Consider the following 27,663-nt stretch of genomic DNA (forward strand, 5'->3'; position numbering starts at 1 on the left):
AGTATGAGCTGGTGCTGAAATCACGCACGCACTGCAGTTCTATCACGCTCACGATTCGCGCGTGACAAAGATACAAACAAAAATCAGCTGACTCCCTGGAGGAGGTTTGTGTGGAACTATTATGCAATGAACGTAACACTTCTGTTCTGCCTCAGTGAATTTGTTTAAAAATAAATAAAAATCATTTGAGATTAAAATACAAAATAACCTTCTTTGCCTTTCGTTGTTTGACCTTAGCACATATGTTTCCTGGCACGTTTTGTCTTAGCAGCCACAACCACTAAGAGCAGTGTTAACCGCTTAATAATTAGAGAATACGTTAAAAATGATCATTTAAAATCTGATCACACAGACATGCCTTGGAGATGGAGGCCTTGTAAGTGGTGTGGTGAATAGACTTTTGACAGTAAATTCATAGCATAAAATCAACGTTTATAGTTTATGTTGAAAGTTATTTTTAAAGGTACAGTTCAGAAGAATGACTGTTTCCGTTTTTAGTTCAATCATCTTGAGCTGCATCTCTACAACAGCTTTCAGCTCTCATTTTTTGTTAAAAATCTTGAATAAAGTTAAAGTTTAAAAGCAAATCATGGCACAATAAGTAATTTATATAACGATGCGCACCACTGTTTTCATGAGCCGTCTGATGATGCAACACTTTTGCATCGTGGGTCAGCATCATCTCCTTTCTTACCATAAAGGATGGGCAAGTGTCTCCTCTCCTAAAGGAGGTAATAAAGGAAGCATTGAAGCACCTTTCTGTAGTATTTAGAGAATTCAAACACTTGTTATAATGGCTGCCACACAGACACAGCTAAAAGCCTGAGTAAACTGTAAATTACAGCTGTCAATTAGCAAAAGTCAGACATGACTCATAGTAACATTTTATTATGACATTTTTGTACAGAAATATTGGAGTTTTTCACTTTTATATCTTAAGATGAGACAATTGGATGGAGATCAACATTCCCTTAAATCTTCCCAGGGAAGCTTCCTGCCTCTATCTGATCGTCCCATTTCTGAACCTGCAGGAAAGAAAAAACAGGAGAAAATCAAAAAGTGGAGCAATAAATGCCTAGAGTGGAAACTAGCCTGAAACACAGCTGTGACTTTTACAACTTTAAACGTAGAGCTTCTAGGTGATGAGTGAAAAAGAAAACTGATGACTAAATTAAAATCAAGAATTTTGGAACAGAAGCAAATGAAGGTGCAGCCGAGTGAGACAGTGAGATTTGTTTCACGTGTAACTTACCCAGCTGATTGGGCAGAGACTCTTGTAGACTCTGCGGTACCAGTCACAGGGAGCCGTGTCCTGGTCTTTGGCTGACAGAACTTTGTTACATCTGTGGAAGTCTGTAACAAAAAGAGGGGGACGAGCTGTCAAACCAGAGATGGACACTAAACAGCCAGCAAAGCCAGCCGGTGTCCTCGAGTCCTTTATCTGACTCAAGGACTCGAGTCAGATAAATGAGCCTGATTCTGTTTATCTGCAGTTTTCCTCCAACATCATACTATTGTCACTCTAGGACCATCAGAGTCACCGACCACAATGCCACACTAACGCATGGCTTGTTGAAGTGTAGACCTACAAAAATCAACCATAAACCGTGTATATTTATTTGAAACATCAGCATTTTAGCTGTCGCCCTGTTAGTTTTTGGAAGCCAGCAGAGACGTATATGGTATACGTATAATGCTACGTTGCTAGCAAGCTGTATGTTCATACTCGCACAGGTGCAACACACCTGCCAAGTAACAGGCCAATAAAACACTTGAATTTCACTCACTGAAACAGAAGCACAAACTTCTTGAATGATCTATATTTGACAGCAAGACATTTTTCATGTGATTTTAATAAAACTGCTCCAAAAACCTTAGACAGCACAAAAATAGTAAGGAGGCTACACTTCACTGTTAGCTCACGTGCCATTAAAAGAGACCAGACGTCTAACTCGAATGACAAAATCAGATTAAAAAAAACAACAACAAAACATCCAAATCATCCTCTCTGGAGTTAAGTAGGAAACTACCCATTATATATGCTGACGCTGCTGTGACACGATAGTCTCAAAGTCCTCATTTATCTTACATGGAACTGTTGTTAGAAACCCAAACATCATTTATTTATGAGCCAAATGTCAACATGGTTTTATTATGTGACCATAAACAACCACGGTTCAGTCACGATTAACTTTTATAATTAAGAACCACAAATCATAAAATGCCGATACACCTGACATTTGTCGCTCAAAAAACAAAAAAAACAAACCCAAACAAAACCACAATCTGTTTCTGTCCGTCGGTGTGATGCGTTCGGGCTGTCACGTCACAGGACAGGAAATTTTAAAGAAACTTGTAACACAAATAAAATTGTATTTTAACATTGTGTTAAAATACAATTTAAAAAAATATAAATTCAGATACATCATGAGTTTGGTTTGAGCTCTTGAGTTTCAGACTGAGTGACTTACCTATTAGTAAGTAAAATAATTAAATAATAAACTAGTCAAAAATTGTTTTAACATCAGATTGAATATTGAGATATCAAAGTTATTTTGGAACTTTTGAGAAATTATGTTTTATCCTTAAAATATTTGATTATTTTTAATCAATAATAATAAAATTAAGATTTATCTGATCAAAGTTGAAATAAGTACTTGACATATTTTTGAACACAATAACTAACATTAACATGTATAAAATACCAACAAATATGTTGAAATAAGAAACAGTTGCATCGGGGGAGATGCAGTTATCACTCCTCTTAAAGCTGTTGTAATTTTCAGCTGTTATATACATTAAATCCAACAAATATAAGTATTCATGGTAAAATAAGTGGTAATTTATACAAAAACAAAACAAGGAAAAATAACTTCCTATTTGTCAACCACTCATAGCAAATTCTCCTTTTTAAAATCGGGCTGTCAACACGCTTATTTTAGATATTTCAAAGTCATTCATCCATCCTTTTCCTCCACAGCTTAAAAATGAAGCCAGTGCAAACGCACCAAGAAGGTTTTCTAATGGGCACCTAAGCCTGACTGCAGAAGTGATTCCCAATATCCACAGAAGTAAACGTGTTTACAGCCTGCTACACAAATGGTTTTGGTCTCTACAGAGTTCTCCCTTCATAACAGCCTCAGGGAGACGTTCAACAGTGAACTGAAGCAAACGGCTGTCTGCCAGGCCTAATGTCTGATAAATAGTCACTGAACTGGACCTCCCAACCATCTCTGTGATGTTTGGGCATTTGGAGCATTTTTAATAGATGATCTGTAGCACGTATGCTGTGTGCTACAGATCATCCAGGAAGAGTGTGCTTTAGTTTTGGCGAGTCAAGTTTTTGTGTTTTGTTACTCTGTTACTTACCATTTATTTATCTATTGATAAATAGATATCAGTGTGTTGCACTTGAACACTTTATGAATGCTGCTTGCTAACCAAGCATTACTGATTGCGTTGTGCCCCATCATCCATATAAGGTAACTTTTGGTTTCAAACCCTGCAATAAACAGGAGTTTCATTAGCCTGACTGGTTATGCCTGAGAAAAGATTATAAGTGTGTTTCACCGTTGTACACATGGAATAAAGGCCTTTCTGGCAGGAATCAAACTTCCCCCATGTGCAGCTTTTTTACCCTGAAGTGCAAAACTAAAGTGTCACAGCATTGTTATTGGTCAATTCAAGTAATGGCCCTGTAACAGTTATTCAGTATCAGATTACCAAAATGATTTAGGTTACAATCACTTCAGATTGAAACTGAGTCTCTGTGTCTGGGTGGCATTTAGTTTTTACTGCACTTCCACAAAGACTGATGAAAACTTTTACTCTGAAAAATCAGCAGAGAAGCAGCATTAATCAAAACATTCATTACATATGCAGACGGATCAATACGTCTAACGCAGCGGTCCCCAACCTTTTTTGCGCCACGGACCGGTTTATGCCCGACAATATTTTCACGGACCGGCCTTTAATGTGTCGCGGATAAATACAACAAAATAAAACTAGTACCAGTACCGGAAAAAAAAGAAGATTTATTCATAACACACGTGAAAAGACCCAGGAAAACCGAGTTAACGATAAAGACGATGACAAAATAACGCTGAAAACCGATAAAAACCCTGAAAACCAGACATTTCACACCTGAGCCTCAACTCTCGCGGCCCGGTACCAAACGACTCACGGACCGGTACTGGTCCGAGGCCCGGGGCTTGGGGACCGCTGGTCTAACCTGAAGCTGAATCACAGCAGCGATGAAAGAGATAATTAGAGAGTGCATTTAGTCTGCAGCAAATCCACCGTCACACTGGGCTTTAGCATAGAAGGAGATGTGTTTAATTCTTTGAGTTTTCATTTGAAATAGAAACTAGCAGCAAAGCAACTTAGATTGATTTAAATATTGAAATTCAGACATCAAGCATGGGTTGTGTCGATTGTCAAAACTCGTCGTCTCACATTTCTTTATAAATTAAGAAACACAGAAATAAAATTGACCAGAATAAGTTTGGAAGTGAGAACTGCTGCAGTTTAAACCCTCAATTAGTCTCAAATGAAAACAACAAAATCCACAGTCAAGTATTGGAAATACTCAGCAAACATGCCAAAAGCAGCTTTTATGTGAATAGATGATGAAATCAAAATGAGGGGAAAAAAAAAAAAGCAAGCAAATAAGTGAGAATTCAGCTGAAGGCCCCGAAAGACTCACAACGCTCAGCAGATTTGCAGGTTTCCTGTTCTTCACACATTTATGAGAAGCCAAACATTAGTCTGAGTGAAGACCCAGGCAAAGCTGAAGAGCACAGGTGCAAATAACCTGTGGCCATTTTTACCTGTCTGATTTCAAAGTTCAAGTTGTACTCAGTGTAAGAGGAAACAAGGAACTGGACCTGCGTTGGTCTGATGGAAGAAAACACTGAATTATGACAAAGGTTGACATGACTTTGCGTCGACACTGTGCAGCAGACGGCTCATTTACCCAGGTAGTTCTGGAAACAGTTGCGTGTCTGGTTGGTGTTGGGGAAGCGGGCATCAAACGGAGCCGTCCTGTAGTTCTTGATCTTCTCCTGGACCGCGTCTGACATTTTTCAGCTGCTGGAGGTCTGCACAGGATCAACAGCATGTGAGCAACCATGCTGCACACACGGACTACAAGAAAGCGTTTATATCCACAAAGGATCCTAATAATAGTCAGTGAGCGCTACTTAAATAATATATCTTTAAGATGCGCTCTTTAACTGCAAACATTTATGCTGTGTGCCGATTGAAACACGTGACTACACCGCCATGTGAAACGTGATCCACTGTGGTCTTAAATATGTGTTAAATAATTTCAGAAAAAAAAGAGTAAAAATACAGCTTGTTCGGCATGAGCAAAACTAACTTCTAATTTGATATTAAGCCTATTTCCCCTGCCAGTAACTGGAAAATAAAACGAGAGTCCTGATGAATCCGTTCATTAACGACGTTATCGATAAAAATAGAAAGTTAAGATTAATCCTGCTCAGCTGTTTGTATAATCTCACACAGCTTTTAAAACATTTTCACCACAGAACAAAAAGAAAAAAAGCACAAAAACAACTCACAGAGGCTCTAAACTGCGCACACACTTAAAATAAATTATCATCGACTCGCTATTCACGTAGAAACCTTAAGAAAACCGACTTACCGTCGACAAATCAATTCCGTTATAATCCGTGCTCCCGGTGTTCTGACAAAACAGTGCGCTGGCAAAGCATGCTGGGAAAAAACGGCCAAAAAAACCCACACAACAAATGGCGCCTCCACCAATGTTTGGAAAGGCAGCACTGCCACTTGCTGGACATACAGAGGAGCAACAAGCACAGATTTATTTTAACATAAAGGACTAAAAGAAAGAAGCCATGCTCAAAGTGTAGTTCTTTGCATCAGCACGTCTGTTCTGCTTGATTCTGTATTGTTGACTTTTTCATTTCATGGTCTTTTCCAACTGTTTTTTTTAAGCGTACCATGATTTTGGTCTTTAATTGCTTGTAAGGTGCCTTTGAGCATCTTGGAATACACATATGAATAAAATCTAAACCATCTCAGTAACCTTGTGTCCAAACCGCTTGACCTGAGCTGGATCTCTGATGTATTCATTTCTAATCCATGCTGGTCACCCCCAATATAAATCTGAGCATCTCCAGCTTGGCCTCCTGTGCTTTTGTTATTCTCACCACACTCAAATCATACATCGTGTCTCTTGTAAACCTTGCTGCTGCTTTTCTGTTACAAATCACCCCTGACACTCACCTCCACCCGCTCTACCCTGTTGCTTTTGTTGGTTGACCCCAAGTGTTTAAATTCACCCACCTCCGCTTGCTCCTTGCAGCTGGACTATTACAACTGTCTTCCTCCTTCACACACATGTATCCTGTCCTGTTCTACTGACTTTCATTCCTCTTCACACAACAAACGTGATAAAATTATGAATATATTAAAATTTGCATTGCTATAAAATTTAAAGATCAAATTGATGGATCAAGGCAGAAAATTCCTGCAGCTCCAAATTAGCAGTGAATAATAATAATAAGCTATAAAATTACCAGGATAAACCTTAGCCTCCTGTGCATAAATTGGGAAGATCTCACATCAGGTTTTATTTGAATTAGTATGAGTTTGCCCCCCCAAATAAATAAATAAATAATTGTAGATAGATAGTGGATAAAAAATGAAGCTGAAAAACACAATGAAAGCACAGAAAAACATCGGGGATTTCTTCATTAAAATGTTTATTTGCTATAAAGCTATTTTGGTGTCAGGTCAGAGAAGCTTGCCTCCTCTCACAGATCGTCCGCAGCTTGTTGGAGCATCTGAAAGTGAACCAGCTCCTGCTGTACACGACCCTCGGGGTGAGTCGACCACACAGATCCACACTGCTTTCACCCGCGTTATCCGGGTCGCGTGCCCAAAACCTGCAACACACACTTTATTCTGTTACCGTGGCAACCGATTCTCTGACATATGATAATGTTCATAATAAAACTCCCACAGTGTTTTAATCCCTTCACAGTAAATCCACAGTGGGAAGACACCGTGGTTAGGTTGCTTAGGAGTGAAATTCTCAGCTGCTTTGCAAATCTCACTTATACATAATCCACAATTACTGATGTGTGATTACCTTTTGTAATCTCACTACAATGTTGTGTTTTACTGAATTCAAGACCAAGACCTCCAGATTCCAGAGTTCTGATCGGGTATGCTCAGTATGTGCCACACAAAGAAAGCCTCAGAGGATCTTATCCCCCAGTGTGGGGAACCACAACACAAAGATATTGTAATAATATTCATCAGGTAGTTTTAATATTGTGGCTGATCAGTTTAAATAGTATATACAAACAGGAAGGGAAAAATGTGATAATATTTGATTCCAACAAATATTTTACTGCTACTTAAATCTTATGCTTCTTATAATTAACTACTAAATGTTATTTGATTGTGTTGTCATCTTTAAAATTAAGATCAAACTCATATTCCATTATTGTTTATTATCTGCTCTTTAATTTGAGCATTTTACTTAAATTCTGTTCATCATTGTTGATTCTCAATTGTTTAAATGCACCTGTTATGTTATTATTAATAGCACTATTAATATTATTATTATATATATATTAATACTACTATTCTTACAATTGCTATGAATATTGCTAACATTGCTATTACTAATATTATTATTATTTCAACTGCTTTTGAAAAATAACAGACAAATTATTGGATAAAGTAGTTATTGTCTTCTTAAATCCCAAATGGGAGATAACAGGTTAAAGGAATGTGGCAGAATGAGATGGTGAAAACTGCACCAATGAAACCAGCTCCAAACAAGCGCAGCAAATGACAGATGACATTAAAGTGGCTCGGTGTAATTAATGTGAATGTATTTTTATATTTAGACCATGAGGAATGTTTGACTATGAACAGGGACACATACATTTTTAATATCTAGTCCTCTCATAGTTTTGTGTCCTGACAGCTGATCTGGCAAAATGTCCTCAGCCTGAGACAAACTTAAGGAGGAGAGATCAGCACATACTTGCTCTTCACCTTCTGAGCCCTGTTTGTCCTGCACCACCTCCTCCTCTTCCTCATGCCTGTCACCATACTCACTGTGGTCCCTTCTCCAGCAGTGAGCCATCGCTCCACTGCCAGCCGCCGTCAGCGCCGCTGCTCCTCAGGCCTACCCAGTATGAGTCCCCCTGACTCAGACTCTGGGTCTTCTCCCACAGGAACTCCTGAAAAACATGTCAAACGTTACCATTTTGCAGAGAGAAGCCTTAATTTCATTCCTTAAGAACATTCTCTTTACTGTTGATCAATCAAGAACACAAACTGTCTCACATGTACAGTAAAAGAGCGAAACACAAAACCTCATTTGACCTCAAGCACTGGCCGCTCCTGCAGACGTCTCCATATTTCATAGAGGCCTTAAATCTATTCTTAACTTCTCTTCCTGGTGGTATGAATCTGTATGTCAAATAGTGTGTCCAAAAGGTAGGACATATCAGGAAGGGCATGTCAAATATTTACAACTGGACAGAGACTGAATATGTCATTAATGCAGGGAAGAAGATTTGTGAGAGGAGAAGGGTTCCAGCAAAGCTAATTTAATATTTATTATGTGCTTGATGAATAAATATAAACTGGAAATGACAGGACAGAGCAGGTGGACAGAGTAGTGTGTGTGCGTGTGTGTGTGTGTGCATTCACCTGCTCCTCTTCCGTCCTTATTATAGCCATGACGCCCCCCAGTGCCATGCAGTGGTACTGACTACTGATCCAGTCAGCTCTGTCCTGGCTGAAGAGGAAACATTTCTGTCCCTGAGGCGTCCAGCCAGGTAAGCATAGGCTGCACTCTCTTTCTGAGTGAACAATAATAATAATAATAATAAAGAATAGGTAAAAGATGTGGCTCAGATTACTCACCCCTCAAAGTTTGTTTAAATCTACTTTAAGCTTCAAAAGACCTTAAATGTCAAGCCAGGGTAAGTTTCAGCAGTGATTTGAAATTTTCTAGCATCCTGTACATCTCAGTACAGTATTACTGTTCTCAGTATGAAATAATCCTACAACAGCACTGAAATCATGACATATTTTTCAACAAACTGCATTTTGAGTGTGTAAATGATTAAACAACAATGCAGTGCTCCACAAGCAAGACTTAAATTTGGATTGTGTATTAGCTACAACCATTTAAAAGTTACTACAGCCCGACAGTCTGAAGGTGTTAATGTCAGGTTTCATTCTGAAAAGCCTGTAATAGTTTTATGGTAGTGTGTTTTTATGTTGTGTCATAAGTAAGTGGTATAAATATGTTTTCTACTTTATTTATATCACTGATTACAGACTGAAAACAAACAGACTAATATTACACATCCAGTTTCACTGGTTTAAATCAGTTTATCTAACATACTGGAAACTCGTCATATGTAATATGACACAAAAGCTCAAAGTGGATCTGTTATCTGAATCTGAATCACGCTCGAGTTGTTTGTCTTTTTCACAGCATAATGGAAATCAGAGCTTCTTTGTTAAATGGGTTTTTTGTAAACAGTTGTCTATATTTAATCTGCCGCTTGTTTGGCAGCGTGACTGGGACATTATGTGGTTGAAAGAAAAATGACCAAACTGAAACTGACATTTCTCTCTCACAAACTCGTCTGTGGTTAAATACTCGACCTTTATATAAGGGATTCATTAGCTTCTTTACCTTTCTGTTACAGCCTTATAATTAGAGCCAAGCCTCAGGTAAACCTTTACACTAAAACCACCCAGTTATCCACTGATGCGTCAGTTTTGAAGTCTGGCCATAGAAATGCCTGAAAACAGACACAGTGTGTACGAGGAACTGTCACAGGAACATCTTCGAAAAGTTGTGATTTTTGTGGGTGTAAAAAATGATTTTTTTCTCTGGATTTTCTCTTAACACTTGTAGCTCTGAATAAAAAAGCACCCAGACTCACCACCAGTGGTAGCGTTGCTGATCGGGCAGTACTGGTTTAGAGCAGGGTACTGGGAGAACAGGAGCTGATATGACTGGTTGAGCTTCTCCAGCCCGATTCTCAAACCTCTCAGTTTGTTTTCCTGCAGGGCCGACTGGGACTGAGACACCAGTGTGAGCTGAACCACTGTGGTATCAAACACACACAACACACGCAGCACAGTGTCAGAAGATTGCATACACAATGTCTCATCACCCGTTACCATGGATACGGGATAATAGAGCAGTGTCAGACAGAAAGCAAAGCAGACTGACAGAGGTGAAAAAAGGGATGATTCAAAAAGAACAGAGTTAATCCTCTCTGCAAGCCATCGCGTAACAGAATTTATTCTAAAATAAGACGCAGAGACCGACGGATTTATTTCTCGACAAAATGACAAAAGACTCGTCCTGCTTTTTGTTGAAACACCAGAATCATGGTAAAATCTTCCTGCAGTACCTCCATATGTACGCTGTATACTAATGCAGTGCTCTCCAAAGGCAGGTTAGCAGTAGAAGAAAATGTATTTATTTATTTTTGTCCCTTTAGGCATTTAAAGTTCACAAAAATACGCCAATGACATAAAATTTGAGACTCCTGGTAACATTTGATAATAAAACCTCAAACTGTTTTTGATATTTAGTATCATTCTGTCTGTAAAAACAATTACTCAAAAAGTTTAGATTTTAAATGTCATGCCACATTTGACCTCTGACCTCTCCTTCAGACATTTAACAAAACAAAAATATTTAAAAAGTGTCATTCTGCCGCCTGAATCTTGTGTGAATTGTGACATTTTCACACCTGCAATCTCTTGAGTGGTGACTGTTGTTTTGAGGCTCCTCTTCACTGCGTTTTCTCTGAACAGCTGCAGTTATTTTCTGGTCCTGTGTTCATTTTGAAGCCAACCAGTGGTTCAAAGCTTTTCACGCTGCTGTAAGTAATATATGCGTCTTTGTTTTCGTTTAGATGAGCCGTTTTTGTGTGGCAGCCAGCACACCTCGACATCTGTGTATCAGCAGATGGAAAGAGTGAAAGAAAGAAGGCTAGTTACACACAACGCCTTTGTGTGAGCACAATCGATGCAAAAGGAAACACCTGGGCAACAAGTTACATTTGCCAGTGTGAAGCGGGTCCACTCTACATAACAACACAGCCAAATTTCGCTATGCTGTTAGCATTCGCTTGGAGAACTTTAAAAATCATATTATTCTGAGCTCCACTATTAGCAAGGATCTATTACACTCACTCTCAAACAAGGCCCTACGTTTTTATCCAACATGATGTGTGTTACTTCACTAATGAAATCCACTCTTTCTGTCTTTATTTTCTTTAAACCTTTGAGTATAGGATTTGGCCGGCGAGGATAGGCAGTATCTCAGGCACCACTGAGCTGTAGGTTCAACACAGACTAAAGTAAATGCCATGTACAGGCAGGTGCGGTGTAGAGATAAACTCAACTTTGTAAATTTTTGTAAATTATTTGAAAATATTCAAAATATCAGTTAAGGTCTTATATGTATATCAGCACATTATCTCCTTCTCCTTTTTTCAGTAACCCGTTCCCATTGGTCAGTGAGTTTTATAGATGCAAAGAGGCACTCACAGCAGAGAGTCTGGAGCAGAATGATGATGGTCAGTAGAAAGCAGAGCAGACAGAAGTAATGAGCCAGCTGTCTGTAGTGACCTGAGAGAGCCGACACAACAACAAAGGGAAAAAAGAAAAACACTTAAACATTTATAGACCTTTTTTACATTTCAGCAGGAGGAGACTTTGGCAAGCCTGGGAATTTCATAAAAGACCATTTCACCCAAAGCAGTCCAACAGGCCAGCAGAATATTCCTGTTGAAATACAGCATCTCTTTTTGTGTTGTGTTGTTGCTTTGGGCTGCTTTATTTGGATGATGGCTTTAAGACATAGCAGACTTGTTGCCCTGCATGGTTGATGAGTATGGGTTGCATCAGACACAGGCAGATCAATGAATTGATAGATTTAGCTCTAATTTGATGAAATCTGCCACCAAGACTTCAAACATCTCTCTGATCCCAAGTCTGTAGATTGTTTCTGAAAAGAAATATTGTTAATGTTGCATTTTCAAAATCTATATTACAAACCCAGAAAATAAAATTCACTCTAATGTAAAGGACGAGGCAACTGTAAAGCTAAAAAATAAAAATCAAGCAGACACCACCGTGGATGAGTGGGAACATTTTTATTATGTTGCAGTCACTATTGTTGTCATCTCTGCTTCTTCAAAGCAGAATGAGCTCATTAATTAAATCATTAGCTAACATGATAATGAGCACACCTCAACAGTGTTCTTCTTAAACCCACTCGACCCATGCATGCAATTGAATTTAGTGTTAAACAGGCTAAGAAATGACTAATACTAAATAAATAAATAAAACCAATTGAAATACTTTATAAAAAGAAAAGCTAATTACTTCTGTCTGTGGATGCTTCCAGCTTTTTTTCTTCTTCAAGCAGAGTCGATCCATTATTCACTCCCATGGTCTCATCCAGCAGAGAATCAGCACAGGATTTTTCTTGAGTTATTACAGCATGGATGCATAACTTTTCAGTCACCAACAATCCTTTGTGTTCCAGCAGCAGGTACCAACGAACAGCCCAGCGTTCCTCTGTTGAGGGATTGGTGTGGAATGATGTCCAGTATCTCATATGAATATTAAAATACTGACTCCCCTGCAGCCGTATGCAAAGCAGAGCTGGGTCTGATAACCAAACAAGTCTGTTAGAGGAAGAGTCAAAGTCATTCTTTATTTCTCCATTAGTGTGTGTTCAAATCAACATACAGTTAGTTTACCTACCAAATAACTGCACATATCACCCTGTTAGGGACACCCATGGAAAATGTTTGCTGCCAGACCAGATTCACCCCTTCAAAGTTACAATCGAGCCTTCTTTATACCTGAAAATGGCATTGACCTCTAAAAAAGGGGGAAATAGATACATACACATTTCAATGTATGCATGGGTGACATATTAAAGGAAAAAAAATGAACTAAAGTGCGTTGTTAAGATATTAGGCCACCGCCTACTGCTAGAATAGCTTCTGTACTCTTTGGCATTTGTTTTTCAGGTTTATGGATGAGGGTTAAATGCTATTCCTTCACAGTATAAACATATAAGCTGTTAAACATGTCTACCCAACATTTTGCACTGCAGAGGCCATATGCTTTACACAACTGTCATCCTGGTGAAAACATTCATGTGTTTATAATGGATGGAGGAATCTCCAAAGAGAGCGTTCCCATCAGGGTAAAAATGTTTAGAATTAAGGTGATCAGTCAGAACAACTGTGTGTGATCTGCAGTGGCACTTTCTTCTAAAAGAACCATTTTCTTAGCAGCTTATCCAGTTCCCAGGGGCTGGAGCCTTTGCCTTCTGTCATGAGGAGAGAGGCTGGGTACATCCAGATACATCCTTTCCTGTCTAACACACACACAGGCAATCCTTCATGCTCACATTTATACCTATTATGAATCATTAACAGTAATGACCAACCAAGATTCCTTTTAGAAAGATTTTCCTGTTCATTTTTCTTAAATTCTGATTAGTTTCTCTATATATTTTCCCCTGGTTGGTTGGTAACACTTCCTTGCACTGACTTTAAGCCCCACCAGAGGGCCCACTATATAGTTTGAGAACCACTACTGCACTGAAATCTGTACAAACAAACAATTAAAGCTGCCTCCCACAGAACAACAGGGGTTCAGATTTTCCCTTAAATTTGTCACCTGCCTGCATTTATGTCTATCTGCATAATTATTTAACACGCACAAGCAGCAATCATGACCAGCGTGTGATTGTATGTGCAGCGTGTGTCAGAACACATAGGTCATTGTCTTCTTCAGTCATACACACAAAAAAGTGTGTGAGATGAAGTGATCTGTGCAGAGATATAAGTCTGCTCCCACTAATGAGCGATTTAAGTCCCATAAAATACTGTATGCATACAGTAGAAGTAATAATAATATAATAATACTACCCAATAGTAATAATAGTTTTATTCAAAATACTGAAATATTTACAAATATTTGACAGCATTTATAGAGCATTTCTCTTCTTTTTCAAGTTTTACATTTCAGTTTATACTGTAGTTTTTGGCTTACACGTGTGGGAAGGGGTAGTGGATTGAATACAATATTATACTCAGCATATTTACAGCAAAAGACAAAAAACAAATTTAAAGAAAAAATAAAGAAACCAAAAAAACTATTAAAATGTGCACTGAAGGTGAGGATAAGCAAGTATTTATGTTAATAATGCATTTTAAAGTTTAGCTTACAAACTACACATTTTTGTATTGGAAGAAGGAGGTATAAATGTGAAGTATAGGAGCACAGACAAAAGAAGCACATCATATATATATATATATGTCACATCATATATAGATGTGTGTAGAAACATATGAACATATGGAGAAAATTTGGAGAATTTTTTTTTTTGGTTTGGATTAAGATAATTTGAAAATATCTACTTTACCTATATATAAAGCTCTTTGAGGCGACTGATTCTGCTGAATTAAATTCATTGGAGGATACGTGAGTTTAATTCAGAAGGGCTCTAATTAGCAAATATCTAACAGTTTATTTCAAAAGATGAGCTTTACAAATAAACACAGGGTTAAGTAAAAGTTGCTTACAACCAGAGAACAATCATAATAAATACTTTCATATTTGATTCACGTGTACAAAAAACCCAAACTCTTGTTATAAAACAATGAAAGTGCAGCTACAAATGATTAACACGAGATCAACAATGTCTTTTTACAGGTTTAGCTTCTGTGTGTCTGACTCTGCCATGCGGTTTGAGCTTGTCGGAAATAAGCAGGATCAGATCAGTTGTTCACAGGTAAATCCCACTGTAAGCCAGTGGTTGCCCAAGGAGACATCAGCATTAGCGCGGTGACATGTTGTTAACCTGAATTGATGCAGTCAGGTGGCTCGTGGCTGTAATGTGTCGTGTCTGACATTGAGCTGTTTTGCTCTTATGTAACAAACCTTTCACAATGATTCATTTACAGACAGAAGAAAAACCAAAGGTTAAAACATTTTCAGTCCTGCATTGACAAAATGCACGATTTACTGTTCTGAACATGTACTCACATTGTAAAGCCACACAAAAGCATGTTATAGTTAATTCTACAACCCCCCCCCCCCCCCCCCCCCACACACACATATTTTTAGAGTTTTCAATATGAAATACTAATACAAAAAGAATAGTCTGCCAAAATCTCAATGTGCAAAACAACAGTGCTTTTCCCTGCTGTGTACTGCAACCTTTCTATCGGTTCTTTAGCAGCACGCACAAGTCCTCACTCAGGTTTCTATGTGGCTTCGTTTAGCATCTCTTTCACCTTCTGTAATGTCTATGTTGCTCATAAACCGCACAGAACAAGCTAGCGCAGGGCAGTTAATGGTAAACCAGCAACCTTTGGGCCTGTTCCAATTGAAAGAAATCCTATTATGTGTGTTGGATCTCTTAGAGGTGCTGCAGTCATGAGCGTGCAGCCAGTAAATCCAAAGCCCTGCACTCTTTGGAGCCTTCAAAGGTGTCCTGCTGGGAGCGTTCGAGCGAGGAAGTGAGGGTGTAGGTGGAGAAGGCAGAAGGATCCGGCAGGAATGGAAAAATACAAAAAAAAAAAAAACCCAAAGTCCTCACACTGCTCGTGGCCCACAGCTGAGCTTGTGCTATTAAAGTTCTGCAGCCAACATGATGGAAGAAGAAATGAAAGAAACGATCGCTTTATGGTTGACCAATGATCAAATAATGTATTTCCACTTGTCAGCCATTTTTGACACAACCATGTTATCAATTACTAGAAAAGGATAATCCTACAGCCCTGGGGTCAGTGTCCATCTTTAGTGGCAGGGATCAAAAGAAAGCTCAGTGAGGCCTCCGTGGAGCTCAACCGACTCCTCCGACCATGACATGACATCACCAACAAGGTGGCCGCCACAGGTTGCTTGGCTGTAAATCTCACTGGATGTCAACACTCTGGACCAGAACTGGAGGTCTGACAGCTCTCCCACAAAAGACTGAGTGACGTCAAAGCGGCCTCCCATTGTGTCCTGTGGAGGGAGAAGCAAATGTGTCAAAATGTAGAGCTGATATTTAAAATGTTACTACCTTCTAGGGATTAGAAAGTTGTTCTATAAGATATGAAACTGGTAAAAATGACATTTTTAGTTTGACACAAATTTGATTTGTTTCATCAGTAAAGCCGAGGCCCTAAAAATGAAGCCAATACTAGAATGTCTTAACCCTGCTTTCTTTCTAATGACCAACATCATTTAGACAATAAAGATTCAGTGCATATGTTTATATCTACTGAAAGGCACTATACAAAGTCAGCTGTTTCAAAAAAACTTAAAAAATTAAAACTGACAACGTTTGGCCTTACAAGCTCAGCTCTCCACACTACAGACAGACTATCAGTCACAGTAAAGAGACCCTCTTACAAGTCCAAGGTTTAACATATCCAGATGCCATAAAATAATCTGGTCCTTAGCCAGTCTTAAATGAGATAGATATAACAGATGAACTACCAAACATGACATATTAGATCATATCATTATTTAACAAAAATTAAATCACAATGCAGCAGCAGTATTGATACGAATTAAAAAGGAAAGTAGGAGCCAGGTGCTGGTAATCTATAGAAGCAGAAGCTTTAGCATTTTTCAGGTCAGGAAGTGTAACACAATGCCAAGAACAAAACATATGATCAATGATCAGAAACACTTGTTCCTGCCCATCAGTCTGGAAAGGATTATAAGGCCATTTCTGAAACAAGTTCAAGTCCATCATTCTACTGTTAGACAGATTATTCACAAGTGGAAAGCAGCTGCCAATCTTCACAGGAATGGAGGCCATGAAGTGCTCAGAGAAAATGCACAAAAAACGAAAACCTCATCTGAAGACTGTAGAGGCCTCACTTAGCATGTTAAATGTTAAAAGCTTAAGCTTGCAAGTAAGTTACAAAACAAACCACAAGACAACTGCAACAATGTCCTTTGGACAGATGAAACCAAAGTGGGAATGTCTATATGCAGAAACCAATCACTGCTTATCAACACATACGTCTAATACACTGTCAAGCACGGTGGTGGAGGGGTGAGGATTTGGACTTGTGTTGCAGCCACAGGACACAGGCACTTTGCAGTCATTGAATTAACCTTGAACTTCTCTGTATACCAAAGTGTCTAATATGAGGCCATCTTTTCAACAGCTAAAGCTTGGCTGACACCTGCTCGTGCAACATGACAATGATTCAGAGAATGAAAGCAAATCTACAACAGTATGGCTGAAAAAGACAAGAATGCATTGAATGCATTGAATGCAATACAATGCAGAATTACAAAAGCCCAGTTAAAATCCACACCTCAGTTTCATTAAAATGCTGTGGTGGTTAAGGCAGCTGTGCATAAACGAATTCCTCTAAGAGTCAAACAGATAATTTTACATGAAGTTACTGCCACTAATGCTGGTTCTACAAGATGCTTTGGTTTAGTTTTTATTAAATAAATAATGACCCACACATTTGACTTTGTATTTACTCAATTTAAAACCTCTTATAGCAAACATTGGGGTATAAAATGAATTGGCATACCTATATCTGCTGACATAGTCTGTATGTGACATTATTATCCCACAGTCAGAAGGCATGTTGTGTGTCATACCTGCTCCTGACCAAGGATGAAAATCCCTCCTGGTTTGATTGGGTTCCAGGCTGACAGGTTCTGCCCTGTGCCTTTCTTCGCTCCATCCTGGTAGGCCTCCCAGACACCATCACGTGTGGACCACGTCACGCACACGTGATGCCACTTTTCATCTGTCATAGTTATGGGCAAAGTCGCCGCCTAAAGAACCAGGTGGAGAGACAAAAAAAAGAGATTTTATTTATTTATTTACTTATTTTTTAATTTTTATTTGGAAAAACGTCTCATAACCTTCAAGTAAAAGATTATCCAAGGGTCGCGATGGCACGGTTTACACCTGATCAAGCCTTAAATGATGTGAGATGTTATCATGTTGATGGAGTAAAAAGAAAAAAAGACTGATAGCCTGCCATTAATTTTGCACGAGTATTCACACAGTAGCAAGCCTTATCTGCAACTGTTATCGATTGTTGGGAAAGTGGATTAATACAACGTGTGAATCTTCTCTCATTTCATCCTCATAAAACATTGTAGAAAAGTAATTAAACTCTTAGATTAATCTACATTCTGAGATCATTGAACTGTGTCAATGATCAGTTTGATAACTGCCAAGTGTGTGACTCACAGACAACAAACACGTCAGTTTATCCCTCCTGGTATTGTCTGTGCTACAGACAATTAGGCCAATCAATTACAATAATCAGATTATTGTGTTGTTCGTTTGTTTGTTGAGCTCACTGCACGAAGTACTGGGGCACAGAAGGGAAATAGACAAACACCTGTCTTCCGTTTAGGGGAGAATTAAAGATTAGGAAGCTAATTGACTAATTGAATTATTTGTTTGTCAGCAGTCTGACTGGGTTACTGTCTGATTACTGTCATTTGAACTGAGACATCTGCAATCTTTTTCTAGGAAAAAAAACAACCGAAAGACAATTGCAGGGGCTCGTTATATATGTCTAATCTGCATTAGAAGTATACAGAGAAGTACCAAAATGTGAACAATTTGTTACAAGTGAAAACAACCAAAATAAATATAAAAATGTTTAAAAAGTCAAAATCAATGTATATTATGCCAATGAAGTTTGAGGATATTATACATTTTAAGAAGACTGTTTTAGTAAAACTAAATAATAAATACATAAATTACAGCAGATATTCAAAATGCTAATCACTGTTAAAAGGAACAACCAGTAAATGAGCTCTATAGTTTTTGTGTATGAATTTGAGTATGTGATTGTGACATGAGATGACAATATTATATATATCATTTACATTGCTCTGGAGTCTTTACTAGAGAAGTTTTTGGCTAGTTGAGAAAAATATTCACACCCGAGTAAATTTGGCAGATTATCATCTTGCTCTGACTCTTATTTCTTGGTGGTACGGTACTACTAGCTGTCAGTAACACTGGTCATGTTGGTGAAAGTATATTCTTTTCTCTACTTTGGTACAGCCAAACTAGTGTGGAGTAATGCTGAACTTATACCTTGTTACTCTTTGATGCAGTGAAACGTGAGCTAGTTCTAAATCATCATCACACATTAGCAGATAAAGTCCTTCTTTTGCTCACCACAAGCAGTTTATACAACCCGACCCTGCTAGACTTTGATTAGTCAGGATAACCTGGATTGTATGTGGTCTACAAACAGGAAACCAGATAGCTTCTGGGACCAAACATCTTCTGACTTGCCTAGAGATTCTTCACATTGATGTGCAAGTATTTTCTTACAGTGATAAATTATTTAGTGACTGGTAAAAAGATCCCATAAACCTTTGCACTATAGGCTGAGCTTCAGAACTAGCTTTTGTGTCCAGATTCATCAACATTTAGATCATAAATCACTGTGACATGACATGGTGACAGGCTTTACCTTGTCATTAATTAGCAGCTCCATGGGATTGCTGCCCCATTCAATTAGTACCAGCTCATTAGCTTGCCCGGGCACCGAGTAGGAGAAGGGAGTGCCAAGACCAGGACCTGCACCTGCCTTCAGCCACAGGCAGATGGTCAAGGCAAAGATCTCCGTCACCACTGACCGCCTCATCCTGCCATACATGTAGTTAGTCCTCATGGGGAAGTCTAACAGGAAGGCAGTGGGACTCTTTAGCTTTTGGTTCCCTGGTGAGATGGAGAATAAATTTAGAGTCATGTTATTCATTTGTGATCAACAAATACTGCTGTCAAAGACTTTTGTTAGACTATTTTCTATATGCATTAGAAACAAACAAGTTATTTTTTTCTTTTTCTTGAATTGTTCCTTTTTCTGACCCAATTATTATGGAGATATTCTCTATCTACATGATATCAATATAATTATTAAAGGCAAAACAATGCTCTGTGCTTGCTTTCATCATTCATCATATAAATGAGGTAATTATGGGTCATAATAATCTACTAGCACCAACCACAGCAACCTAACTAATGGAGTTTTTTTTATAGGGCAACCTCCAATAAAAGCCGGATAATAGTAGGTACAAAGATATTCTGTAATTATTAAATAATAAATGAGAATTCAAATTCATCCCTAAAATAAATCATGAGTGTGTGTAGCTATGTCTGTGCGTGCATGTATGTTTACCATGGTCAGTGCTGCTGTGGTGCAGTTGGCTTAGTACTGTTTCCAGCTTGCTGTGTCCAGTGCCCCTCAGACTCGTTTCTTTACTGGTGTAAGGAAGCCGTCGCGGGTGATGATCATTGTCATGGTGGTGGTCATCGTGGTGGTCATTGCCATGATGGGTGTCATGATGATCATCGTGGTTGTCATGATGATCATCATGGTGGTTGTCATGGTATCCAGGTCGATGGTGGTAATCGTGATCTCTGTGATGACTGTCATCATGATGACCATAGTGATCATCGTGATGATCGTCATGATGGTCATTATGGTGGCTGCTGAAATGATTATAATGCCGACCATGGTGCCCATCATAGTGGTGGTCACGATGGTGATCACGATGGCGATTATGGTGTCCAGTGTGGCGGTTGTACCAATGCCTATTCTGGTGGTTGCGGTGATGGGTATTGTGGTGGTCCTCATGGTGGTCCTCATGATGGTCATCATGGTTGTCATCATGATGGTCATCATGGTGGTCATCATGGTGGTCATCGTGGTGGTCATCGTGGTGGTCATCATGATGGCTATTGCCATGGTGGCCATCATGATGGCTATCATGGTGGCTGTTGCCATGATGGTCATCATGATGATCTCCATGGTGGTCATTATGGTGACCATAGTCATGGTGATCTCTGTAGTACCTGTGTAGCTGTTCCTCTAAAGCATTGATCTTCCTCTGCAGAAGTTCTCTCAGGGAGCTGGAATAGGAGCTGGAGGAGTTCCTGGCCTGTAGACAAAGAAAATAGTGCTTAATAACTATACCTACCTATAAATGATCTATTACCTCCACAGAGTGAAAACATCAATCCAATCAGGTTCTGCTATACTTTGTGTACTTAAAACTGATAATCCCCATCAATGTAGTAACAATTTCTTCTATTTAAACCACAGCAATAGCAACAGAGTTCAACAGGTCCTGCTGACATTGTGGGGGATCTTCATAGAGCGTCTCAGCGATTTGTGCAGGGCAAAAATGATGTCAGCACTGACCTGGCTCACTTGAATAAAGAGAATGGGATTTTGGATTATTGCTGAAAAAAGGTCTCAAAAATAGAAATTTAGAATATGTAGGTGTTTTGATAACTAGTATAATCATCACAAATCTAAGGACCCTTTAGGATTTTTGAAAGATTAAGTACCTTTATAGTAAAATGAACTATGGTAGTATGACTTTAATGTTCCCACCACAAAGCTCCTATGTGTGGCATCATGACATTTAATGTCCCTGAAGAACTTGGGTTTCCTGAAGCAGGTATTTGGGTATTCAGTTTCATATTTTAAAACAAAATGTGAAAACATGTGTAGGACTTGCGTTAACCACAGACCTCATTTGAAACATTCCAAAAATCTATTTAAGTAAGGCACTGATTTCAAGACAAGGCTATTTCAAACTCATTACTGGAGAAAGATACTGACTTTAACTGCATGATTGTGACTCCTTGTCAGTTTTGTCTATTAGCAAAACTATAAAAAAAGATGTCAAAGAAAAGGACTGTAGGGGGAGAAAGGTGAGTGCTGGTAATAAGAGTTTTACAACAACAACTTTGCATTTTAATGCTTTAAACAAGAACCAAAGGTTATATCAATACAATAGTACAAGAGGAACTTCAGTATGACATTTAAAAGTGCAGGGGGAAAAGTTTTCTTGTCCTCTTTTTTCCTCTCCCTCCTTCATCCTCGTCTTCCTCACCAGCAAATCCGACTTTGTTCCCTGCCAGCACACGCCACGATTAATAGCCTTGTCAGGAAGGATGAAGCTAATTGAAAGTGAGGTTGGCTAGCGCCCTTCGGTGCATGGCCAGAGGCTGGTGGTGTAGACATCCTGTTAGAGGGAGAGGCTGAGGGTAAATCCTGGCACCAGTTCTGTTTTGTCTCACACCTTCAAGTGAGATCGAAAGGGATTTTTGGCAACACTTTCCCTCAGCATGACCTGAGACCACCTACACTAATAATGAAGCTTTTACAGGCCAGTTGGCAGCCAGGTTTAAGACTCACATTACGACATCAGAATAATGAAACTATAACCAAAGTGAGACAGCAAAACCACTTAAATAGTTGGGAATCTGGAAGGATTATAACAACTGTAAAAAACATCATTAAGATGTTTATTGCTTTGTAAGTTTATGTTAATGAATTTAACATTATTGTCTTTTTAAACAACACAAACGCTTGATATGAACCAGAGTTATGTTTTCATTTTAAGAGACCTCTAGCCCTTGTCTTAGTAAGTGCCTGTATCATTTTTCTTGGTGTTGTTCTAATATGTGTTTAATGTTGTAGAGGGTCTCATTATAAATTAGTTTTTGGTGTTTGAACCCAGTGAGGGGGTTGATATGTTAATAAAGTAGTATTGGTCTGTATGAAATTTTCCCCATTCACAACAGCTATATGGGGAGTGAATTTTAATATGCTTTACATGCTGTAATGTTAACAAATCTGATAGTTGGTTCCTTTTTATCTTGTTCAGCTTTTGATTGTACTTGGGGTATTTTGTTCTATGTCTGTTTTCTACCAGCCAAAGTTGTCGTAGTAAATTATAGACACCATGGTGATTGTAGTAGGTTTGGGTAGATCAACACCCAGTCTCCCAGTCGAAAGTTATACATGTTTGGACATTCCTGTTCTATTATACTGGAAACCCATGTAAAATTTGTTGGAGGACTTATTAAATAGGAATTCCATCCATCCATCCATCTCTGCTGCTTATCCTTATCAAAGTCATTGGACGGCTGGATGAGAGGTGGGGTACACCCTAGCACCCTAGACTTTCTTGCTGTGAGGCAACGGTGTGCTTTGGAAAGTCTTTGAAATAACTGACTTTCTATGTCAATAACTAACTGATGCTGTTTGAGGGGAGCTGGAGCCGAATGATTCAGTTTCTTTTATTTTATAGTGACAGAAGAAATAAAGATGGCTTGGAGAACAGTGAAGGAAATTGCAGGACTTCATGGAAAGTTTTGAAAATATGATCCTGTAACCTTATTGCAGTTTTCATTTGCACTCTTCCACATCCTGCTGGCTGTTAGACAGTCGTGGGTTTCCAGCATGACTGTACTTTTGTGAGAACCACAAGACAAAACTTTGATTTGCATTTGGTATGAATTCATTATAACAATGATTAGTAATTAGCTGTGTAGGGTAAACATTCATTTTAAATATATAGTTATATTATAAATATATATTATTTTAGAGAGTGTTTTTAGAGAGAAAGTGATATGTTTGTGTGTTCGTGTGTGTAGTGATTTACTTTAAGGCAAGAGATTACACACAAGTTCAAACACAAAAAAGCTAAACCAGTATACAAGAATTACTGGGGAAAAAAGATTTTTCTTTAATCTAAACTCTTTGTCATTCTGTCGGTGTTTAAATACTATAGACTGCTTGTTTTCCACCAGGGGAGCTTAACTTATCCTACTCCTGCTGGCACACAGAGGTTAAGATCAGGGGTGAGAGCTAATCAACTTAGAGCTTCTTCCTGTTTTGAGCTCGACCTTGGCCACTGATATCCAGGAGAAAGACAGAGAACGATGCAGAGACATTAACTCTGAGACAATAGTCAAGCAGCTTTCATATTAGCATTGTGGGTGGTACGTGTTTCATAGTGACTGGTGGGTGGTTTGTGATGAGTGTGTGAGACAGATTGCCCACAACTTCTGAATGCTATTTTTTTTAATTTCCCCCAAATTATTACAAAAACATAAATTAAAAAATTAATGATTTAGTCCTGAGAATATGCATTAACTATGATGCAGTAAAATGTACAACATCCATAGAATAACCTTCAGGTTACTATGTCCTAATGAAACATATCCCTCGTTTTGGCAGCAGATAACAAAGGCAGCTGATTCGGTGACTGAGCATGTGACTCTCAGTGACGTAAGACGTGACCCCAATTAAGTCAAACCTTTAATAGACTTCTGCTTGTCTGCAGCTTTTCTTTGCAGACACATTATAGACAATTTGAATTTTCTTTGTGCAAAAAGTGTAGTAGGTAAGGTTTATAAAGTACACATACACACTCACAAAGTGCCTGACACACAATTACAATTAAAAACAAATAAATAAATAAATAATTAAAAGAGAAATAGTAAAACAGATACATAAATAACATGAGAGCATTAAGAAAGCGCAACTCCACCCAAATGGCGCGGACCACAATTACCACGATTAAAGCAGCTCGAGCTCTTATTGGTATCTACCATCACACAAAATTGTGATATTTTAAAACATGGGGACCCTAGACTGTTAACAAACAGATACTAAGCTCACCAATGACAGCACTCAAACTCCACTGATACAAAAAGGCTTTCAATGAACAACAACAATGAACAATGCTGTGGATTATTCATTGCTGTGCATTGTTTCTGCCCTCAGAAAGCTTGGAATAGTGAAGAGGTCCAGGCACACACGGTAAAGTCACCGTTTGGTAAGCTAAGATTTTAACAGCCATTTCCCTCATAATTTATTGCAGTGCAATCTCAGTTTAATTACTCGGTTCATACTTTTTAGTATTTCTCCTGCATAACTGAGGAAGATATTCAGTGGATGTTCCCATGCAGCTCAGACTTTGGCAAGTAGCTCTCATGCATCTTTGAAATTTAAAAAAAGGTCATTGTGCAGCAATTTTTAAAGCATGACACTTTTAAAAATTGCAAAACAAATCAAACTGAAGATACTGCATGGTCCCAGTCACCTGTCCTAGTGCGCAGTGAGTTCATTTATCCAGTTGTGATTTTTTTTTATTAAGTGCTATTAAGTGAGTACGCTACAAAAAATGATCAAACTATAATCTTTCATGCTTACCTGCAAGTTCTCCAGCCTCTCCTTTAGTGTCTGCAGGGTTTTTCCAGTCTGTTCTGGAGAGAAGGAACTGTGTTTGCTATATGACGAGCCCTTCCTGTTGTGGTCCAGTCTGTGGCTGCCGTGGGAATAATGGTGGTCATTGCTGTGAGATCCTGAAGGCCCATGGTGCAGTGACAATGATGCATGATGGCTGCCGTGATGTCCATGATGGTCGTCATGGTGGGTACCGTGATGGTTGTTATGGTTGTTATCATGATGGTTTTCATGATGGTTGTCATGATGGCTATCGTGATGGCTATCGCGATGATTGTCGTGGTGGTTGTCGTGATGACTGTCATGGTGACCAGTGCTGTGGTGACCCCCAAAGCCCTCACATAAGGTGAGCTTAGCATTCAGCTCCCTGATTGTCTCTCGCTGGTCCAGGATGGTTTCCTTCTGCCTCACAAGGCTCTCACGCAAATGCAGAATAGTGGCTTTGGCCTCGTCGGACATCATGCCTCGCCTGCTCCCGCCATTGTGGTCACTGCTATGGCTGTTACTGCTTGGTCCATGGGGCACATTGGGTGGCGAGAAGCAGCTGGGATCTGCTTCTGGGGGAATGGGAGTACAAACAAATTTGGGGCTAATGCCATAATCATATTCTATGCCAGGTGAACTACCTGCTGCTGCTGCACATGAAAGGAAGTAATAGAAAATAAGAGATCGTAGGGGGATGAAAGGGAGGACAAGCCCCAGAGTAGCTCCCACCCGTTGCACGTGCTTTGTAGACAAAGGCATTTGGCTCAGAGGACGGACGTCTCTGGCCATATCTGGTCAGAGTCCAAATTATTCCTCGGAAATTGACAGTCTTCAAAGGCTTTAGTTTTGTGGGGACAAACACCATCAATAGAAATCATTTGCTTCTGATTGAGAGGTGTTGGTGCTAATCATGTCAACAAAATAAATTCCCTTTAGAGGATAAGTGACAGAAACTCCAAGGAAGGGCTCTAAAAACACTGGGAACATTGGGAACAAAGGGGACTGTTAAACTCCAGCTGCTTGTCTTCAAGAACACCTTTTAGAACCACGCAAGCTTTCTTGGCACGATGGTAAGTTAACAGGTTGAGAAAGTTCAGCTGATAGATTCATCCACTTTGTCTGAGATGAGGTGCTGGGGCATCGCCAGACAGGTGATTTCTTCTGGCTTCAAAGACCTTCTGTGTTCGATGGCCAGGAATAATCCTTTTAACTTTGGCTTCTAACTATCCATCACATTGCCATTACCTACTGGGAGACAGAGAAAACAAGACATCAACAAAACAAGTCAAGAAGAAGAGAGACATAATGGAAACAAACAGCTAGCTCAAGCTTTGATCATCTCCACTCATGGTTTTAAGTATTATTTACAGTGCAATCAATATATGATTCAGCCAACTGGAAAACAACAACAACAACAAACCCAAAAAGCTACAGGTTGAGGAAAAAGTAAGACTGTCAAGAGGCAAAGTGAGACAAAGCAGAGAGGAGAGAACAGGTTTAAAGGACAGGAATTGGGTTATAACTGGAGACCATCTTAATTACTAAGTGAGTTTCCGATTCACACTCATCTTTGAACTTGAGAATATTGATGTAAACAAAACCATAAAGAGTTTCATGACTCAATCATGGTTTTGATGCACTCATATTGAGAAGGAAAACTAGATAAACACCTTTTTCAACATTACCTTAAAAATCTGCTTTTGTTATAGTTCTAGCTGCAGGAAGGTACCAGAGCTGTTCAGCATCATAAGCAGTTGATCTCCACATATTAAAATGCTCATCCATGTGGTCAGCATGTTTTATTTTAACCAGCAGACTGCAGTTTAAGTTTAATGACTCACACACAGACAGACGCCACAGAGGGGAGGGCTGATTGGTGGTGGTGGTGGTTGGGGGTCTTCAGGGCTGCAGCAGGCCACAGTATAATCAGATTATGGTCAATTAATCTTCCGTCAAAGCCACAGGGCAATCATTCGAATAATGAAAGCTGGTTTTCTGCTGAGACAAGGGCATGCCTGTTGAGCCCAGTCACTCACACGAGTCTCATGAATCAGTGTCAGAACTTGTCCGCCTTCAGCCTGCCATGCTGACTGACTGTTTAAAAGCAGCACGGCGAGGAGAGACAGAGTCATACTCAAAGAAGAGGGATGTCCACATTATTATTGCACAGAAGAAAAGCATTCAACCACATCTACTGTACAATAGGTGTTCCTTATTGATGATGGACAACTAATAATAATGTATTAATAATTTATTTTTTTTGTTTATACTTGTTCTGTTAGACCTGAACAGCAGAGCAAGAAACATGCATCAACCGCATGCTCGTTGGTCTTGCCCGAGAGCGCGATGCAAAGCCAAGAAGAACAAGTTTCAGAACACACAGGAAAAGATAAGGAGCTTGTTCTTTCTAAGCTCCTTATCTTTAAACACCCACAACACACATTACATTAAGTACAAACATCCGATTTTCTGGCACCGCCCTTTCTGTGACACTGTCCTTCTGAGAAAAACGACAATGACAATACTTTTTTGCGATTTTAGGCAT

At 39.1% G+C, this 27,663-nt stretch overlaps 4 protein-coding genes across 7 annotated transcripts in view; 1 reads left to right on the plus strand and 3 right to left on the minus strand.

The window, feature by feature from the left end:
- Window positions 1-872: 872 nt before the first annotated feature.
- LOC146682464 (cytochrome c oxidase subunit 6B1-like) lies at window positions 873-5,748 on the minus strand. Its single transcript, XM_085446463.1, has 4 exons — window positions 5,666-5,748; window positions 4,976-5,099; window positions 1,253-1,353; window positions 873-1,025 (listed from the first exon to the last, which is right to left on the minus strand). The coding sequence occupies exons 2-4, from the start codon at window positions 5,079-5,081 to the stop codon at window positions 972-974; spliced, it is 261 nt and encodes an 86-aa protein (XP_085302589.1). The 5' UTR covers window positions 5,082-5,099; window positions 5,666-5,748; the 3' UTR covers window positions 873-971.
- Window positions 5,749-6,734: 986 nt separating this feature from the next.
- On the minus strand, window positions 6,735-12,622 carry LOC146682465 (C-type lectin domain family 6 member A-like). Of its 2 annotated transcripts, XM_085446506.1 has the most exons (6): window positions 12,439-12,622; window positions 11,599-11,679; window positions 9,975-10,139; window positions 8,722-8,873; window positions 8,122-8,246; window positions 6,735-6,932 (listed from the first exon to the last, which is right to left on the minus strand). In XM_085446506.1, exons 1-6 carry the CDS (start codon window positions 12,503-12,505, stop codon window positions 6,776-6,778), a joined length of 747 nt encoding a protein of 248 aa, XP_085302632.1. In that variant the 5' UTR covers window positions 12,506-12,622; the 3' UTR covers window positions 6,735-6,775. The 2 variants fall into 2 exon arrangements, with proteins under 2 accessions (XP_085302632.1, XP_085302633.1); XM_085446507.1 differs by lacking the exon at window positions 11,599-11,679.
- Window positions 12,623-15,879: 3,257 nt separating this feature from the next.
- On the minus strand, window positions 15,880-25,907 carry LOC146682466 (uncharacterized). 2 transcript variants are annotated; one of them, XM_085445304.1, is made up of 5 exons: window positions 25,101-25,907; window positions 20,262-21,024; window positions 19,554-19,801; window positions 17,701-17,880; window positions 15,880-16,089 (listed from the first exon to the last, which is right to left on the minus strand). In XM_085445304.1, exons 1-5 carry the CDS (start codon window positions 25,905-25,907, stop codon window positions 15,880-15,882), a joined length of 2,208 nt encoding a protein of 735 aa, XP_085301430.1. The 2 variants fall into 2 exon arrangements, with proteins under 2 accessions (XP_085301430.1, XP_085301429.1); XM_085445303.1 differs by having other exon boundaries at window positions 19,554-19,795; window positions 20,253-21,024.
- The window catches only part of cacng6a (calcium channel, voltage-dependent, gamma subunit 6a), a 44,251-nt gene continuing 41,249 nt past the window's right edge, over window positions 24,662-27,663 (plus strand). The window contains exon 1 of one of the 2 annotated variants that reach the window (XM_085445308.1): window positions 24,662-24,723. The gene's annotated coding sequence lies outside the window, so the exon portion shown is untranslated. Of the gene's footprint in view, window positions 24,724-25,297; window positions 25,320-27,663 lie in introns of those variants that run through there. The other variant, XM_085445310.1, reaches the window with a different exon arrangement.

Source organism: Copadichromis virginalis, linkage group LG22 (assembly GCF_057382275.1).
Source record: "Copadichromis virginalis isolate Kocher_CV1m ecotype Utaka linkage group LG22, C_Virginalis_male_GT1.1, whole genome shotgun sequence".
NCBI classification, from domain to species: Eukaryota; Metazoa; Chordata; class Actinopteri; order Cichliformes; family Cichlidae; genus Copadichromis; species Copadichromis virginalis.

Excerpts from the sequence above, each read along its gene's own strand:
- LOC146682464 (XM_085446463.1), bottom strand. The coding sequence starts at position 5,081 with ATGTCAGACGCGGTCCAGGAGAAGATCAAGAACTACAGGACGGCTCCG. Across the intron at positions 1,354-4,975 it reads CTGTTTCCAGAACTACCTGG|ACTTCCACAGATGTAACAAA; the intron begins GTAAATGAGCCG and ends TTTTTGTTACAG. Across the intron at positions 1,026-1,252 it reads GTCTCTGCCCAATCAGCTGG|GTTCAGAAATGGGACGATCA; the intron begins GTAAGTTACACG and ends TCTTTCCTGCAG.
- LOC146682465 (XM_085446506.1), bottom strand. The coding sequence starts at position 12,505 with ATGGGAGTGAATAATGGATCGACTCTGCTTGAAGAAGAAAAAAAGCTG. Across the intron at positions 10,140-11,598 it reads TCTGCTCCAGACTCTCTGCT|TGGTTCAGCTCACACTGGTG; the intron begins GTGAGTGCCTCT and ends TTGATACCACAG. Across the intron at positions 8,874-9,974 it reads CAGCAACGCTACCACTGGTG|AAAGAGAGTGCAGCCTATGC; the intron begins GTGAGTCTGGGT and ends TTGTTCACTCAG.
- LOC146682466 (XM_085445303.1), bottom strand. The coding sequence starts at position 25,907 with ATGGCCAGAGACGTCCGTCCTCTGAGCCAAATGCCTTTGTCTACAAAG. Across the intron at positions 19,796-20,252 it reads CACTGACCATGGTAAACATA|AAAAGCTAAAGAGTCCCACT; the intron begins CATGCACGCACA and ends CACCAGGGAACC. Across the intron at positions 17,881-19,553 it reads AGCTGCTAATTAATGACAAG|GCGGCGACTTTGCCCATAAC; the intron begins GTAAAGCCTGTC and ends CTGGTTCTTTAG.